The 16,863-nt window shown below is 46.5% G+C and overlaps 1 protein-coding gene across 6 annotated transcripts in view; it reads right to left on the bottom strand.

Moving 5' to 3' along the window:
* The window catches only part of ppfia4 (PTPRF interacting protein alpha 4), a 64,090-nt gene that overhangs the window by 3,227 nt on the left and 44,000 nt on the right, over window positions 1-16,863 (bottom strand). For 5 of the 6 annotated variants that reach the window (XM_035520421.1, XM_035520422.1, XM_035520425.1 and 2 more), the window contains exons 8-27: window positions 16,330-16,464; window positions 15,240-15,323; window positions 13,225-13,356; window positions 11,915-11,977; window positions 11,655-11,746; window positions 11,072-11,204; window positions 10,125-10,351; window positions 8,962-9,190; window positions 8,036-8,071; window positions 7,602-7,732; window positions 6,115-6,224; window positions 5,949-6,021; window positions 5,107-5,188; window positions 4,698-4,898; window positions 3,728-3,790; window positions 2,636-2,662; window positions 1,856-2,031; window positions 1,529-1,626; window positions 547-722; window positions 50-118 (exon numbers count right to left, since the gene is read on the bottom strand). In XM_035520421.1, coding sequence (XP_035376314.1) covers window positions 50-118; window positions 547-722; window positions 1,529-1,626; window positions 1,856-2,031; window positions 2,636-2,662; window positions 3,728-3,790; window positions 4,698-4,898; window positions 5,107-5,188; window positions 5,949-6,021; window positions 6,115-6,224; window positions 7,602-7,732; window positions 8,036-8,071; window positions 8,962-9,190; window positions 10,125-10,351; window positions 11,072-11,204; window positions 11,655-11,746; window positions 11,915-11,977; window positions 13,225-13,356; window positions 15,240-15,323; window positions 16,330-16,464 — 2,337 coding nt within the window. The remainder of the gene's footprint in view (window positions 1-49; window positions 119-546; window positions 723-1,528; window positions 1,627-1,855; window positions 2,032-2,635; window positions 2,663-3,727; window positions 3,791-4,697; window positions 4,899-5,106; window positions 5,189-5,948; window positions 6,022-6,114; window positions 6,225-7,601; window positions 7,733-8,035; window positions 8,072-8,961; window positions 9,191-10,124; window positions 10,352-11,071; window positions 11,205-11,654; window positions 11,747-11,914; window positions 11,978-13,224; window positions 13,357-15,239; window positions 15,324-16,329; window positions 16,465-16,863) is intronic. The other variant, XM_035520423.1, reaches the window with a different exon arrangement.

Genomic DNA, 16,863 nt, shown 5'->3' with positions numbered 1-16,863 from the left:
TCTTCCTAGAACAGTCCTGGCTTCCAGCCGACAATTATTAACCACGTACCTCCTCTAGACGCCTGTCGGTCCCCAGGGCCAATAGGTTATTGAACTCCCGTTCCAGGATCTGTCTGGCCTGAGATATTACAAGAGATACGTTAGAAAATGTTGGAAGACAATCGAAAGGCTACGACCCCAAACACCTGTGTGACGTTGGCAGCCCGTATGTCTCGGATTTGAACCAAACCTGTCTCGACAGTCCGCATTGTGCTCGTGCCGGTTTGTGATGCACAAAGCTTTCTCTACACAGGCGTGTAATCTGTGTGAGCAGAGCAGCTCCACAAACATTTTTACAGCACAGACCGGCACAACGGTCTGGGATGGGATTGGTTCAAATCTGAGTCATGTGGTGTGGCGACTTCAGGAAGGTAACCCAAACATGTCTGGGGTGCGCGTTGTACTTTTACTGTGCTGCAGTGTTAGCTTTACACAGTGTCCTGATTTACTTAGTCATATGAAGTTAACCTGCCCTTTCTCTTTTGCTCTCGCTCGTCTTTCTCCCACCTGGGTGTTCTGCATGGGGATCTGCAGGATGAGGGCCAGACTGCTGAAGTCAAACATCTCGTCCAGGGCGACGAGGGCCCCGTGCACACCACTTTCCAGCAGGTTGTTGCTGTACTCCTTCAGGCCGATGGTCTGCACCCAGGCCATCACGTGGTCATTGGTCCACACCAGGGTATCTATGGAGGGATAGAACTAGAGTGAGTTTACTGCGCCCCCTAGTGCATTCGGAGCGAACTGCGCTTTCATCATGTTGAGGATTTATGGGATAATATTTTTTGTGGAATCTCAAGGTTAAATTGATATGAATTACTTGATATGAATTATTGATTCATCATGAAATTTCTTTATGTTTAGAACTAGGCTAGTCCTCTGACCAAAAAACTACCCCACAGAATTAGTGGAAATTTAAATCAAAATACAGAATCAAAAAACTCCATATTGTGACTTTTCCCTAATATATAGGTTCTAGCTTTAACAGCTGACCCACTGAATGGGATTTTCTGAATCCATGGTAACCCAAAACCATTTACAGCTGCATATTTCTGCTGATCTTTTCACACAGCTGGCCAGGCAGTTTAAACGAACACGTGCGCCTGAGTGTAAGTGTGAGACCTCTGTTTGCCTGTGTGTGTGTGTGTGTGTGTGTGTGTGTGTGCACGTGCGTGTAAGGTGATGGAACTTTACTGTTAGCGAGAGACATGAAAGGCTGTGGCAGCTGTGTCAAGTTCATGTCACACGCTCAAGTTCAAGATTCTTTTAAATGGATTTGACACTAGAAGCTTCAGTTGTTGCCGGGACTTTCAAATGCACTTACCACTTAACGGCCACTAGGGGGTGCTGTTTCTCTAAGGAATTAAGCCCTCACCGCCTTACTATAACACAATGCGAACAGCTATACGGTATGCTAAAGGTGTGATCTCTAAACAGACAGGGTTGGCATTGGCGTTAATACTGTCCGACAGATGTATTATCACCGCATTACCTTTGATGTCGTGTTGGCATTCCTCTCTCCTTCTTTCAAGCTCTTTCCTGTCGTAGTTGAGTCTCTTCAAGCACATGATGCCATATTGTAAACTGGCTCTGTTTTGATTTCAAACAAGAACCCTTGTTAGTCTATTTATTTTATTACATTTTATCTTTATTTCCATTTCCATTTCATGCTTCTCTTCAATGTGAATAATTTGTCGGCACGTTGCTATTAAAAAACAAGCAAACAAACAAACAAAATACAATACCAATAAAACGCAGGACGCGCACATACAGGGAGTCTGAGTGCGGCGCGGGCGATCAGGAGGGCCAGTGTGCGCACCTGTGGAAGCTGTCCACCATTTTCAGGTGTGTGCGCAGGTCCTTCTTGGTGAGGTGGTCCAGCATGCGCGCGTCCACCAGACACTCCATGAAGTAGCTGCGGTACTGGGGCAGACCCAAGCTGGGGAGCCACTCATTCCCGATCCACTCGTGGTTCATGTCTCCGTACGCCAGCGTCTGGGGACAAAGCACACGTCTTTTTCCCTGAAGCTGGCATTTTTATTCGAGCTGTCTTACTGTGATGTCAAATTTGTTCTCTAAGCAGTTAGAAAAATGCTGCAGTTACCCTTTCAAGATCTTACATCCTTTTTTTTTTTTGCTGAGTCATTGCTGTTGAAGCTCAGCTGAAGGCCTGTATTTTAAAATTGGAGACTATTTCTAGTTGGGTTTTTTTCTGTTTTCTCATGTCTGACCACCGAATACACAGCAGAATAAAAGAGCTCGAGTCATCTATCATTTGCTGTTGTGGTAAATCACTCTTAACACTGAAGTCAGGTTCATGAAATATGTCATGATGACATTTTCTGTTTTTACACTCCGTAGGTCCAGGAGGCACAATATAATATATGAGTAAGGACACAGAGTAGCACCGCTAGGCTTTCGCATGGCTAATAATCTATGACAACCAGGAGAAGATTCATTCATTCATTCTCATTCTCTCTCACTCTCTCTCTCTCTCTCTCTCTCTCATTCTCTCCCTCACTCTCTCTCTCTCTCTCTCTCATTCTCTCTCTTTCTTTCTCTCTCTCTCTCTCTCTCTCTCTCTCTCTCTCTCTCACACCTGCGCCCAGCTCCCTTCCTCGTTTTCCTGCCAGTGGGACAGCGTGTTAATACAGAGACAGAGTCAGTCCAAAGCAGTTCTCAAGCTCGACCCGAGTTAGCGCCATATGCCACTAGCAGTCGGCGGGGAGACCAGGACGTCCACAGTGCACACACACAGCAAACACACATTCATGAGATAAGCTGCATGATCAGGCATGGCAGCTGAGGCTGCCACTAAGGTTTCATGTTTTCAAGGTTGACAGATGCGGATATTCGATGTATACTACACACACGTAGCGTAATCCCGAGGACTGCGGGTTTATGACAAGTGAGTGAGTGAGTAGCTTTTTAAAACCCTATTAATTCACACTTTAGTACTTTATTTAGTGAGCATACTGTTAAATGTAATTCACTGTAATAAACTGTACATTTCTGCTCAACCCTTCAACATTTACTGGTCTGCAGACTGTGCCATTCAATTTGGAATTGCACATATTACATAGTATCAGCCAAGCACACAGCACAGTTAAACAACAGCCTACATATGCACCACATCACAGTCACATGTCTGCACACACACCTGCACTCAGGTGGCTGATGCGCTCTTACTGAAGACTAAAGGTGCTGAAGCGCTCAGAAAGACAGTGTGGTGTAGATCAAGATGAGGCTTCACTGTGTTCTACAAAACCTGCTGTCATACACACGCATGCAGTGTTAATGCGACCAGTCGTAACACTCAGTCACACACATGCATTCAGTGTTCGCGTGACCAGTTGTAAAACTCACATGTAAAACACGCATGCGTATAGTATTAATGCAAACAGCAATAAAGTTTAGTCACACGCATGCAGTGTTAATGCCACCAGCTGTGCAGCTCAGTCACACACACGCATGCAGTGATAATGCCACCAGCTGTAAAACTCAGTCAGACGCACACACAGTGTTAATGTGGCCAGCCATGCCTACAGTGTTAATATGTGGACTGGGTGCGGGTCTGTTGTTCAGGGTGGGGCGGGGTTAAGGAGGTTAATGAGCAGTGGGGGGTGAGGCTACAAAAGCATGGCATATGCTTGGCACTGCAGGATTAGGGGAGCCACTCAGACGGACTGACCACTTTGGTGGAAGTTGCCATGTTCTCCATTTCCTCGTGAGTCACCCACACGTTTCCGGAGGACTGCACAGAGAGTGTACACACACACACACACACACACACACACACAGATCATTGGACACTCATGGTGAGAAGGGACCAGGATCTATATGGAATATTTTTTATTTTGTTTTGGTTTTTGTTGGGGGGTTTTTTGTTGTGTTTTGTGTGTGTGTGTGTTTTAAGTTAGTACCTATGTTGAGAAGAAGAGAATTAACACGATTACTTCTGTTTTAACCAGGGTTACTACAGCTCAAGGTTCCTACCAGATAACTATTACCAGATAACTACTGTTTTCACTTTATTTCTATACATTGTAATCTGAAAGTTGGTTTCTGTCCTTATATTTTATCTTGGTTTAGAACTGCCATACGTGTTGCAGAGGGGGGTTCTACCTAACCTTCTTAAACCAGTAACACCACAGTAACCATAGAAAATAAGGGAATTCGTGAGCAAAGAGGCACAGTTCGGAGTGTGTGGGGGTGCTGGGTTATTGTTAAAGCTGCTGTAATACACGTTATCTTTTGCCACCGAGGCTGTCCACCCCTCCCTTCATTCCTGTGCCCTCCATCTAAACCTTTTTTTCCAAGCTCCTTCCCGCAAACATACGCCTGCCGGACCGTGTTTAGACCATGTTCCAAATTTAGTTGCTGACTGCTGAGCCCAGGACTGTCACACTGACATTTTTTTCCCCAGTGCAGCTATTTTAGTGATAGCTATCAGGATGAAACGGCGGTTTCTCCAAAGTGTATTTTTTAAAAGAAAAAAAAAAAAAAAATCGCAGACAGCAGCTTTAACCGATTCCAGAGCAGTGTCGAAAACGAGCAGCTAACGTCATTTGGAGGAAACTCAGACGGTGCTGATAGCCCAGACTGTATCTAGAGGGTGTGGCTTTGGGGTAAAGGGGCGTGGCCATAGGTGGGGCACTTACTGTGCGTGAGGTGAGGGGGGCAGAGGGGCTGGTGAGTGACACCATCTCCTGGATGGCGAGCCTGAGCTTGAGGCGATGCAGGGGGTTGCTGATGCCGATCTCTCGTTGGATCTCCGTGTCGGACAGGGCGGACATAATGGCGCCGCTCTTAACATTGGCGCGGCATGCGGCCACGTACCACGCGGGCATGCCCACCCATAGCTGCAGGATGTCGGAAAGGAACACCATCATCATCATCATCATCTTCATCGTCAGCATCGTCATAGGTGCTGAGAAGTATTATCGCAATCACCGTCATCCTCATCAGTATGATTGCTGTAATTATAATTACTGGAGAAACGGCTGCGCTACCACTGTGGCAGGAGGCGTATTTGTGTGAGCGTGTGCGTGTTTGTGTGTAACATTCTACCTCAAGCCAGGAGACCACAGTAGGACCGTCCCACTGAGCAAATGGCAGACCTTTCCTTCTGGCATCCTCCAACAGTTCGTGTCTGACAGAAGGGTGGAGGAGGACAAGATAAAGAGAGGGAATTAGGAGACAGGCCTTCAGGAGAGGAAAAACATGGCAAGGAGAAACATGCTAGCAACCATAGAACAGGAAGGCTATGTGGTGTACATTGTTAAAAAAGTAATACAATTGTATGTCTTCTTTTTACATGGAAATGTTATTCTTTGAAAAGATATGTAAAAGGCTATTACAGCTGGCAGTGTAATTGCTATACTTACTCAGTCACCAGAGCTGAGCAAAAATCAATTTCATATTGCAATTTAGAAAAGTGATGTTATTATTGTTGTTATTATTAACAGTACCTTCAAGATTTTTAACAAGATTCTAAATGTTTAATTCTATTTTCATCACTTAGTATTTGTATCTTTGATGGAGATACACAATAGGACCAGGCTAATTAAAAATAAATCATGCCACAAAAATCAATGCACAGCTTCATATGACCCTGCTTGCTTCTCTATTTGTCTGAGTTGGGCTGAATTTGCGGGTGAGGTGGGTGGAGCTGGGAGGCGGGATTAGTAGTCATAGGCATGTGGCTAATAGCCAATGAGGATGACTTATGCCTCCAGAGGCTCATATCACTTGCAATATAAAAAGGATCTGACTGACAGATGATTAAACAGAGAGAGCAACAGCAAGAGAGAGAGAGAGAGAGAGAGAGAGTTGGAATGATAAAGAGAGAAAGAGAAAGAAGAGTGAAATGAAATGGGGAAGAGCAGAGAGCAGAAGGGGAGTGTACGCACTTCTTCTTCATCCGGCGGTCCCTCTCGGCTTGCTTGCCCAGGGTCATGGTGTCTCCGATCCCCATCTCAAAATCTGCAGATCAGTCACAGCACACAGCACTCACGACTCGAACGCCTCCAAAGCGTGTCTGAGAATGCGACCGGAGAACGCGGGAATAAGCGGCACCTGGAATGACAGGCGGGGTCACCTGGCCGTCCTTACTCAGCGGCTGGCCCTTGTCCTTCTTGCCAAAGAGTCGGCCGATGGAGGATTTGATGCCCTTCTTTTTACTGCCTCTGAAGAGAAAGAGAGAAAGATTAGCTACAGATTATGATGGGTTTACCAACTATAACTTGTATGCTAGTGCAATGTGCCGGTGGTGGCGTTCGGTCTGCTTCGCCAGAGGCTCCACAGATAATTTCACACCTCCGGTCGTTTATCACTAGAATCCTTTACGTATCCGTCTATGTAGCGGCCTCCCCTGCTACCAGACGCTTTGTTATTCACGCACTTATTTACAGCTCCAATCAAAACTGATGTCCGTTTAAATGAAACGTCTCAAATCACTTCCCCTGCAAGGCCATGAATATTTATAGAGCACAGCCTCCCACAGAGACTGGCTGCCTTTAGAGGAGATTAAAGGATAACTCTATCACCACAGAGAGAGGAAGAGAGAGAGAGAGAGAGAGAGAGAGAGAGAGAGAGAAGCACGGAAGAAAGAGTGAGAGACTAAAAGAAAGTGTGTGACAGAGATTCCCTTTTCAGCCATTAGTAATAATTGCTGGCCATTCGAACAGGATCATGCAGGAGGAGAGTGTTGAGTGGTGGAGTGTGTGCCTAGCCAGCTAGCCAGAGGGCCGGGCAGGCGTGAAAAACACTCACCACTTCCTCTGGCCATGTTCCCCTTAAACGGAACCAGCGGGAAAAGACAGACCGCACAAAGGCAGCCGTGCTGTTGCACATTTAATGTGCGCATCAGAAGCTGAACGAATGTGAGACGACATTCACCTCTTTATGGCCTGTTTCGGTACATTTTTCTAGAAATAGTCGCCATTAGGGGATTGAAAGTATATTGCAATAATATGGATGATATCAATTTGCATTCCCACTGTGGACTAAACTGTTTTAACTGCTACGGAGTGACAGGACACAAACACGTCCCATTGTGCTGTTTTTATATATCGGCTTTCTCATCATCTGTTACCTTGTGTTCCCATACTCTGACTTATGCCCATTGTGTTATTTTCTTTTTCTTTTGTATATCGGCTCCCTTGGTGCTACATGTCTAAGCCAAGCAAACAATTGCGATTTTGTCCCATTTAGCTGCTTTACATGAGAGTAACAGTGTAACAGAGTTCAGCTGAGCTGCTCAGGACCCTGTGGATCAGCTGAAAGTTTTGCGTTTGTCCCTTAATAGCTTATCTCAACATCGAACGATGGCAAACTATTCTGACCTTGCTTGACCTGCCAGTCTCGCCATGGGGTGAAAACCCAACGGTTTGATTGATCATGTGGCAACAAACGACAAACCATGTTCTCAGACGGCGAGAATTGTCCGTCTGTAAGACGAGAGGGTGGGGTCACCTGCACACGAACTTTCAAAAGGAGACTGCAGTATGTGATGGACAGAGTCAACACAACAGTGGTCTGTGTGTGTGTGTGTGTGTGTATACCCTCGTCCATCTTCCAGGCTTCCCGTGAGCTGGGCGAAGTTCATTTGATCCAGTCTAAGGCTGCGTGGGGAAGATGGGGGTGACATCTCACACTTTATAGTGGCTTTATCCTCCCTGGCCTCCACTGGAGACTAAAGCAATAAAAAACACATGCACACACACACACACACACACACACACGCACGCACATGCCCACAAACATGTTATAAAACACAGAAACCTAGTCACTGTGTTAACTATAAATAAAAAAAAACACACACAATTCCACAATATACACAAAAAATGTGTGTTTGTGTATATATATACACATATACACACATACACACACACACACACACACACACACACACACATTCAATCACAAACAGTAACAATAATATTTTTTCTAGATTACATAAAAATAAGACAAACCTTCATACAGAAAAAGAACTTACAGCGACTTTCCTGCGGTGTTTCCTTAGATCGCTCGGCTGACAGCATTTGGAGGCAAAGAGACACAGGAGGACAGGGGCATACAAGTTGAGAGCTGATTAAACGCTGAAGAAGGGAATGGCAGAAGATGGGAATAAACTGTGAGTATACGCCACAGCCGAGGTGGCAGGATAAACTCAGGGATGAATGAGGGGCGTGGTGCCGGTGCAGCTGCAGGGAGGCAGAGAAAACAAGCACTCGCCTACACGCAAGATGCAAATGACCACCATGGTGAATGGCCACCACGCTGAGTGGCTACCGACACACCAAACGCCCAACAACCCTATACCGTACGCAACCCATGCCACACACACCATACTGAACGCCCACTACGCCAAACGCCTGCCACACCGAAAGTCTGCCAAGCCGAACGTCCCCCACAGTTAATGCCTGTCACACGAAACTCCTGTCATACCGAACGCCCGCCATGCAGAACACCAAACATGCGGAACGCCAACCATACCGAACGCCCGACATGCAGAACGCCAACTATACTGAACACCCGCCGTGCTGAACACCCATCGTGCTGTGCGGCCATCACACTGAACGCGAATGTGAATGTAAAAGGAGTCAGGAGTGAACAAGAGCCACATGGGTGCCTCGGGGGGAGCAGGTGTCAGCCAGGTGTGTGTGTGGCTGTACCGGTGTGTAAGGTGTTTGTGTGTGTGGCTGACCATCCGGACACATGCAGCACTAGACCCACACGCATGCGGAACGAAGGTCGAAAATACAACAAACCGCTCGCAAGCCACTGCCGGCGCAAAACTTGAATATGTAGCGACAGCAGAATTATTTGTGATGTGCGTCAGGCAAAGATGCCTTTAAAAAAATCGAAATCAGGCCGCTGCTTCAAAACACGCCCCTCGGTGTCCGCTGGTGCTGCTCTCACCAGAGTCATGATGCCCAGCTCGTGGGCGGCGGATCGTGAGGCCGTCTTGGGCGTGGAGCGGCCGCTGATCGGCGGAGAGGAGCTGGCCAGCGAGAGGGCCGTGACGGAGCTGGGCATGGACGAGCGCGGCCGCAGGGTCACGTTGAGGCCATCCATGCTCCCGCTGTTCACGCGGCTCTCAATCTCGTCCGCCCGCAGCTCGGCCGACTCCCGCTCCACCTGGATCATCCTGGGACCGCAACCAAGAGACACAGTCCCACCCAGGGGACCCGGGGGACCCTTCAGGACATGGAGCACAGCTTACAAATGCCTTCCCGGCCCACATATGGCTGGGTAAATGCACATTAATTGTGTCTTAATTGTACGTTAAATGTACATAACCACATACAAAACACTGTTACGCATGTGTTGCAAGTGCTTTTCGTCCTTGTCAAGTGCTTTGGATAGCAGAAACATGACATTCTGGAGGCGTATTTGCTAGAGAACCCTTTATCCTTTCAAGGATATCCTATTCCAAGATGTGCCTGTTTTGCTCGTTCCTTTTGGAGAACGTTTCTGCAGTTTAAGGCTATTTAAGGCACATCCATCATGTCACACCCCCACAGGAGGAGAGTAGCCTTCTCCAAATTGCTTTGTTCTATTAATCTGACGTCATGGTTTACTGGGTTGTTTGTTTGGTGTCATATTTGACAGATGTCCTAACGCAGACAGCTGAGTTCGCCACAACTACTGAATAGGACAGGCCGCTAGAGGTGCTTGTGGACCACCGCGGCGCCTAAATATGTCTTTGTCTCCCAGTGCAAAGTAAAAGAGAGATTCCAAGGTGTCTTGTCATTCACTCTACAGCCTCTGAGTGGTTTTCGTATCTTTGAGTGCTCTGAAAGGTGGGTTATGCCACGCACGAATGACAAATCGCTTCTTCTTTAACAACACACAGAGTGAATCAATATGACAGCAGACCATGACATGTCAAGGTTTTAATCCAATGTACTTGGAAGACAGAGTGTAATTTTCTGTCATTGTTCCCTGTTATCATCCATAAAAGGATACCTCTTTACACACAGGGGCAACGGATACTGATTTATAACGTGCACTCGGCTAAGTGGCATCCGCTCAGAAAGGTCTGAGAGCGGAGCGGTCCTCCTCTCTGACTCCTCTCTCACCTGATCTCCTCATTGATGGCGTCCAGTTGCTCCTGCAACATGAGGGCCAGCGTCTGCGCGTCCGAGTGTCCGCTGGGGGACAGCATGTCCGCCGAGCTGAACGTGGTCTCGCGCTCCTCGTCGTCCAGGTCCGAGAGCTCCGAGTCGCTGCCCAGCAGGTGGGTGCGGCTTGCACGGAGGCTACTGGGGTGGGATCGGTCCCAGTCCTGCTCCACCATGGCCAGGATCTGGACACGCAGGGAACAGGTTCCCCCACGGGAAGACGCCGCAGCAACCGATCAGTGCCCGGTTAGGGGAAGTCCCGAAAGCAAAAACCGAAGACTCAGTCTTGTATTCATCGCATCGCTACTAGCAACATGCACTAGTACATGTCCAAACAGAGCCTTCTGCCGGTCAGAAGCTGGTCAAAGAATTCAGTCAAAATGCAAAACTTACAGCGAGTACAACATCCAGTGTAGCAATAAAAGACAAGTAGAGAAAGGCAATTTTGAGACAGGCAAATGCTATTCTTAGAGCCCAGGCCTGCTGTCAGAGGCTTACGTGAGAGTGAGTTGAATGGGAGTGTTTCTAAGTAGGCCAGGAAACAGAAGCTGCCTTCGTTACAGTTGTATCACTTGTATTTGTGGGTTACAGCTAACGGGATTGGGCTACCGTAATTTCATGGCGTTGCCTTCAAGTGACAGCTGTATATGTACAAACAAATGGCATTCTGTGTATATAGTGGAGACTGCATTTTAAAGCAGGACACAATCCATTACCAACAACAGCGAGTAAGAAAAGAAGTGGAACGGTTTTGAGATTTTTTTTTTTTTTGTGTGTGTGTGGTTGATTCACAACAAATTGAACGGAACTGAATCAAACCAAATAGATCTGAACTGAAGTGAACTGAACAATGTTGAAGACAGCATGGGGCTAGGGATTGAGCGTAGGTGGGGAGATCCAGGCACCTTTGTGGGTTCATCCCGAAGTGCTACCAACCGCCCCTTCTGTGTCCGCCTAATCACCCCCGGAGTGGCATACGGCTCGCTTTGCCCCTCCACCACAGAGAAACGCAGGTCCGTGGCACTACCCATGTGCGATCTGGCACACAGGAAAGAGGGAGACCTCGGATTAGAATGTCATTGGTCTCATAATATAAGGTTTAAGATAATCTGATACAATACAAAACACAATAGCATTGTGTAGTTATGGTCAATTTCTACAGACATTCTTCTTGAAGCAAAAAAAACCAAAACCCGTGCATAAGTTTTGAGGGAGGTCATGGATGACTTGTAGTGTGTAGTGTGACGGACGCTGATCCCAAAGTCGTCTCCATTTAAGCAACCCAAAGTTCAAACAAAGGAAAACTGAATTACTCCATAATCACTGTACTTTAAAGCACTTGCTTTTTAAAAGACCACGGTGACATGGTAATTCTCAGCCTTCTTTTTTACAGTACATAACTGTATTTGGGCAGTACAACAGTGACAATACAAAGAATGAAAGTGCTTCACTATAGACTCCATCAACCTCAGTAATCTTAGACACTACCGAGGGTGTGTTCCATCTCCGAAAGCCCCGCTCCTCCTCTTCAAATGATCGATCTCAGCCCTGAGCTTCTCAATCTCCCCTATCAGTCTCTCCTGCGAAGCAAACATCAGCTGTAAATGTCAGCTAAATGACCCCACAAAACCAGGGCCAGTTTAAAACACAAATTTAAAAGTGTGTCCAGCATTATTAATCTGGTGAGCAGTCAATCTGCACAAGTATGTCTTCCTGATTCGGAAATGTGCTCTGTGGGCTAATGTTACCTTGGAGTGATGGAACTCCTCCAGCTGTTTTTGGGAATTCTCCAGGTCTTGGATGAGTGCATTCTAGAAATAAAAAGCAGAGAGGGTGGACTGAACCTTATCAGGGGATAAGTACTGATCCTTTATCAAGCAGATATCAGCGGATAAGTACTGATCCTTTATAAAGCAGATATCAGGGGATAAGTACTGATCCTTTATCGAACAGATTTTAGAGGATATGTACTGATCCTTTATCAAACAGATATCAGGGGATAAGTACTGAACCTTTATGAAGTACTGAACCTTTATCAAGCAGATATCAGGGGATAAGTACTGAACCTTTATCAAGCAGATATCAGGGGATAAGTACCTAACCTTTATCAAGCAGATATCAGGGGATAAGTACCGAACCTTTATCAAACAGATATCAGAGGATAAGTACTGATCCTTTATCAAGCAAATATCAGGAGATAAGTACTGATCTCTTATCAAGCAGATATCAGGGGATAAGTACTGATCCTTTATTAAGCAGATATCAGGGGATAAGTACTGATCCTTTATTAAGCAGATATCAGGGGATAAGTACTGATCCTTTATCAAGCAGATAACAGCGGATAAGTACTGATCCTTTATAACGCAGATATCAGGGGATAAGTACACACATACATACGCACACATATTCACACACACACACACACACACACACACACACACACACACACACACGCGCGCGCGCGCACACACACACGCTCACACACACACACACACGCACGCTCACACACACACGCGCGCACACGCACGCTCACACACACGCACGCTCACACACACGCACAGACACAAATGCATCCACAAATCATTGTTCTGGAGGAAACTCAGCCATGTAAGTATGGCTGCACGTATAGGAGTACAGGCGTGACTAGTGGCTAGATTCATCTCATGATACAGAGGTAACAGAGGTTTGTTCACTGTGCCATTGGAGGCAGAAGGGTCTGTGCTGAGGTTGTTAATTCATGCACCACGATGTGTGAATCTCAGGGTTGGTGACATTAAGCCAGGAAGCCAAAAGATAATGAAGCTATGTTATACTGCGTAGGACTGTGTTGGAGGATCACAGTTATTAGCTAGTATGTGTGTGTGTATGTGTGTGTGTATGTATGTATGTGTGTGTGTGTGTGTATGTGTGTGTGTGTGTGTGTGTATGTGTGTGTGTGTGTGTGTATGTGTGTGTGTGTGTGTGTGTGTATCTGTGTGTGTGTGTGTGTGTATGTGTGTGTGTGTGTGTATGTGTGTGTGTGTGTGTGTATGTGTGTGTGTGTGTGTGTGTGAGATACCTTGTCCTCCAGTGCTGCCATGCGCTCTTTCAGATGTAGCTGCAGGCGTTCGTTAGACTCTGTGAGCAGGCGGTCTACAGTGTCCGACAGGCGCCGGTTATGCTCCTCGTTCATCTTCTCCCGCTGCCGAGCCTGGGAGAGAGAGAGAGAGAGAGAGAGAGAGAGAGAGAGAGAGAGAGAGAGAGAGAGAGAGAGAGAGGGAGAGAGAGAGAGAGAGAGAGAGAGAGAGAGAGATGAGGTGGGGCAGCAGAGAGAGAGAAACCCTCAAGGTGACTTTCTCTTTACTAAATGGTTTGTGTATATATATATATATATATATATATATATATATATATACTATACACACACAGGAAAAGATAAAAGATTCTATACAGTACTCATGAAGTCCTCAATAATGGACTTGACTGTAACCAGGTTTGGACTTTTGATTGAGTCTAAACACACAGTCCCACCACTAGATGGCAGGCTTGCTCACGCATGCACTGGTGACATTCCCTAAAAGTAAAACTAGGACCAGGAAAAATGGTCCACTGTGCAGAAGTAAACTAATACTTAAAACACAAGAATAGCAGCAGTGTCAGATGCTTTATTCTTATCCCGAATATTTGCACCAAACATACATGGTAAAAACAAGCAAACACTCCTGTCACAAGTCATGTCACGAGGCTTCATTAAAAGAAACAGTCCAGCACGTAATGTCATCCTTATGCACCCTCTAGAGGTTTTGGTTCCATTGTTGCCAAGCAACACAGCCTTACGTTTTCATGGCAAGTGGCATCTCGAATACAAACAGCCTAGAAAGATCCTCGGATGTCAGAAATGCCCTGGGAGGCGCCCTGTGTAGATCTGCTAAACACAAAGACCCACGGTGTGTGAGCGTCAGGTGAGCTCTACGGTTCGGACTGGGGTGGGGGGTGGGGGGGTGGTGGTGGAGGGGTTGTGTAAAATCTCTCATCTTACGTGCAGACACGCAGGAATCATTTCTGTTGCAAATATAGTGCCACTCAGAGCTCAAGGCTCAATCATGTGAAAGTTGTGTTGCGTCAGGAGATAACGTGAGACGCATTTGCACAGGTATGTGTGGGGTGGGGGGTGGGTATGTGTGAGTGTGCAGGTACTGTGCTTGTGAGCGTGTGCTGTTGGTGGGTTTGTGATGGAGTTCACACTGAATCGGTAGAGAAGACAGATGAATGGGAGGGGCTAAGGGAACTGTTCATTCTATAAAGGTGTGACTGTGAGGTCAAGCCTGGTAATTACAGCTCTGTCTGCCATTACACACACACACACACACACACACACACACACACACACACACACACACACACACACGCACGCAGGCATGCATGCGCGCACACACACACGCGCACGCACACACTCGTACACACACACAAAAAGCACACGCATATACACCTGCACACGCACACACACACACACAAAAAGCACATGCATATACACCTGCGCACGCACACACACACACACACGCATGTGTACACACACACACGCACGTGTACACACATACACGCACACTCGCACACACACACACACACACACAAAAAGCACATGCATATACACCTGCGCACGCACACACACACACACACACACACACGCAAAAAGCACACGCATATACACCTGCGCACGCACACACACACACACACACACACACACACCTCACAGATTCATAAAATAAGGATTAACATGTACACCAATACAAATACACACACAGTCTGCACAAATCTGTTTTATCGCATCTATAACAATGTAAAGAAATTATAAAGTATGCACACACAGGAATGCACACAAACACACACAATCACACACACACACACACACGCGCGCACTCAATTCACACACACTGGTGACCCCCTTCCTGATTTATTCTTATGTGCACTTACAAAATAAAAAATATATATATATATTAACAAACGCCCTTCATACATTGACATGAATACACAGAGATTCCCACAGACAGTCCCAACTGCCTGCTCCAGATCCCGGCTGGTCACTGGCCCACTCACCCGGCCCAGTTCCTGGTTCTTCTCCTCCAGCTGGGACTCCAGCTGACGAAGGCGTTCTTCGATGTTGCCATGGCGCTCCTCAGCCTGCGCGGGGGGGGGGGGTTCACCATCGTTAATGCAAAGAACAGACGCACTCTGGCTGTGTGTATGACCCCCCCCCCCCTGCTGTCTGAACAGTCGGGAAAACTGTGTCCTGAGGATTTGGGAGTACATCAGAGAGAGAGACTGCGAGACTGCGTGGTCTGAGATTGTTCTCTTTAATCATCTTCATTAGTGCGCACTATGTCTCTTACTGACAAAGAATTTGGCTGTCTCGAATAAACAACACCGCCCGCCGCTCCAAGCAACATCTGTCAGGCAGGGAGCACTCTTACTGGGGGGTCGGGACCGTCCAAGACAGCCGGGTTGAAGGCGTATGGGACAACACTGGAGGACGCTCCATTTTATCCGTGTATGACACCATTATGTCTCTGGGAGCATCAGGATAAGTTTATTTTCCTAAGTGACCTATAAAACATTCCTGAAATAAATTCAGTGAGTTCAACTTGTATTCTGGGCATTTTCATTTTAAAGTACATTCATTTACACACTGATTATTTATTTAGTTGTTATTTACTATATAATTGATAGAAATGAAAATTAAAGTTAAAAAGATTTAAACAAACAAACAAACATCAAAACCACCAATAATAAAATTTTTCCAGATTATCCAAATGTTTTTCCCCGATAACATTATTTCACACTCCTTTGCTGCCATATTACTGACTTCTTCTCTCCCTGTCCCTCTCTCTGTTTCTCAGTGTGTGTGTGTGTGTGTGTGTGTGCGTGTGTATGTGTGTGTGTGTGTGTGTATATGTGTGTGTGTGTGTATATGTGTGTGTGTGTGTGTATGTGTCTGTGTGTGTGTGTGTACGTGTGTGTGTGTGTATATGTGTGTGTGTGTGTGTATGTGTGAGTGTGTGTGTGTATATGTGTGTGTGTGTGTGTGTGTGTGTGTGTGTGTGTGTGTGTGTATGTGTGTGTGTGTGTACATGTGTGTGTGTGTGTGTATGTGTGTGTGTATGTGTGTGTGTGTGTGTGACATCCTTGCCTTGGTGAGGGCAGCCACTCTCTGGGCCAGTTCTGCCTCCACCTCCGGCAGGGTCTCCGCCTTCCTCATGGTTTGCTGTAGCCTCTGCTCTGCCAGCTCCAACAGCTCCTGCAAATGCCGCACCTTCTCCTCGCTCTGATGCACACACACACACACACACACACACGCGCGCACACACATATATACACACACGCACATGCCACATATGCATCCAGTCTCACACATTTGAAAGAACACACATGTAAACATAGACAAAGGAGTTTATGAAACACGTGGAAGCGTGCATGTTTACGCCACTGCACATATTACATGTGGAAATACCCATTACAGAACCAAAAACGCAAATCCAAAATATACACAGAATGTACCCACGGTAATGAAACACACATAAGTGCACATAAAAACAAAATCACCAGTAAAACTATACACGGTACGCTCACACACATGCACACAGACAGCACACACACACACCCACACACCTTCACAACACACACACACACACAGGCGCGCGCGCACACACACACACACAAACAC

This window comes from Electrophorus electricus, chromosome 20, assembly GCF_013358815.1.
Source record: "Electrophorus electricus isolate fEleEle1 chromosome 20, fEleEle1.pri, whole genome shotgun sequence".
Classification (NCBI taxonomy): Eukaryota; Metazoa; Chordata; class Actinopteri; order Gymnotiformes; family Gymnotidae; genus Electrophorus; species Electrophorus electricus.
The sequence above is the reverse complement of the archived record's forward strand: the minus strand, read 5'-3'. Positions and strand labels throughout refer to the sequence as shown.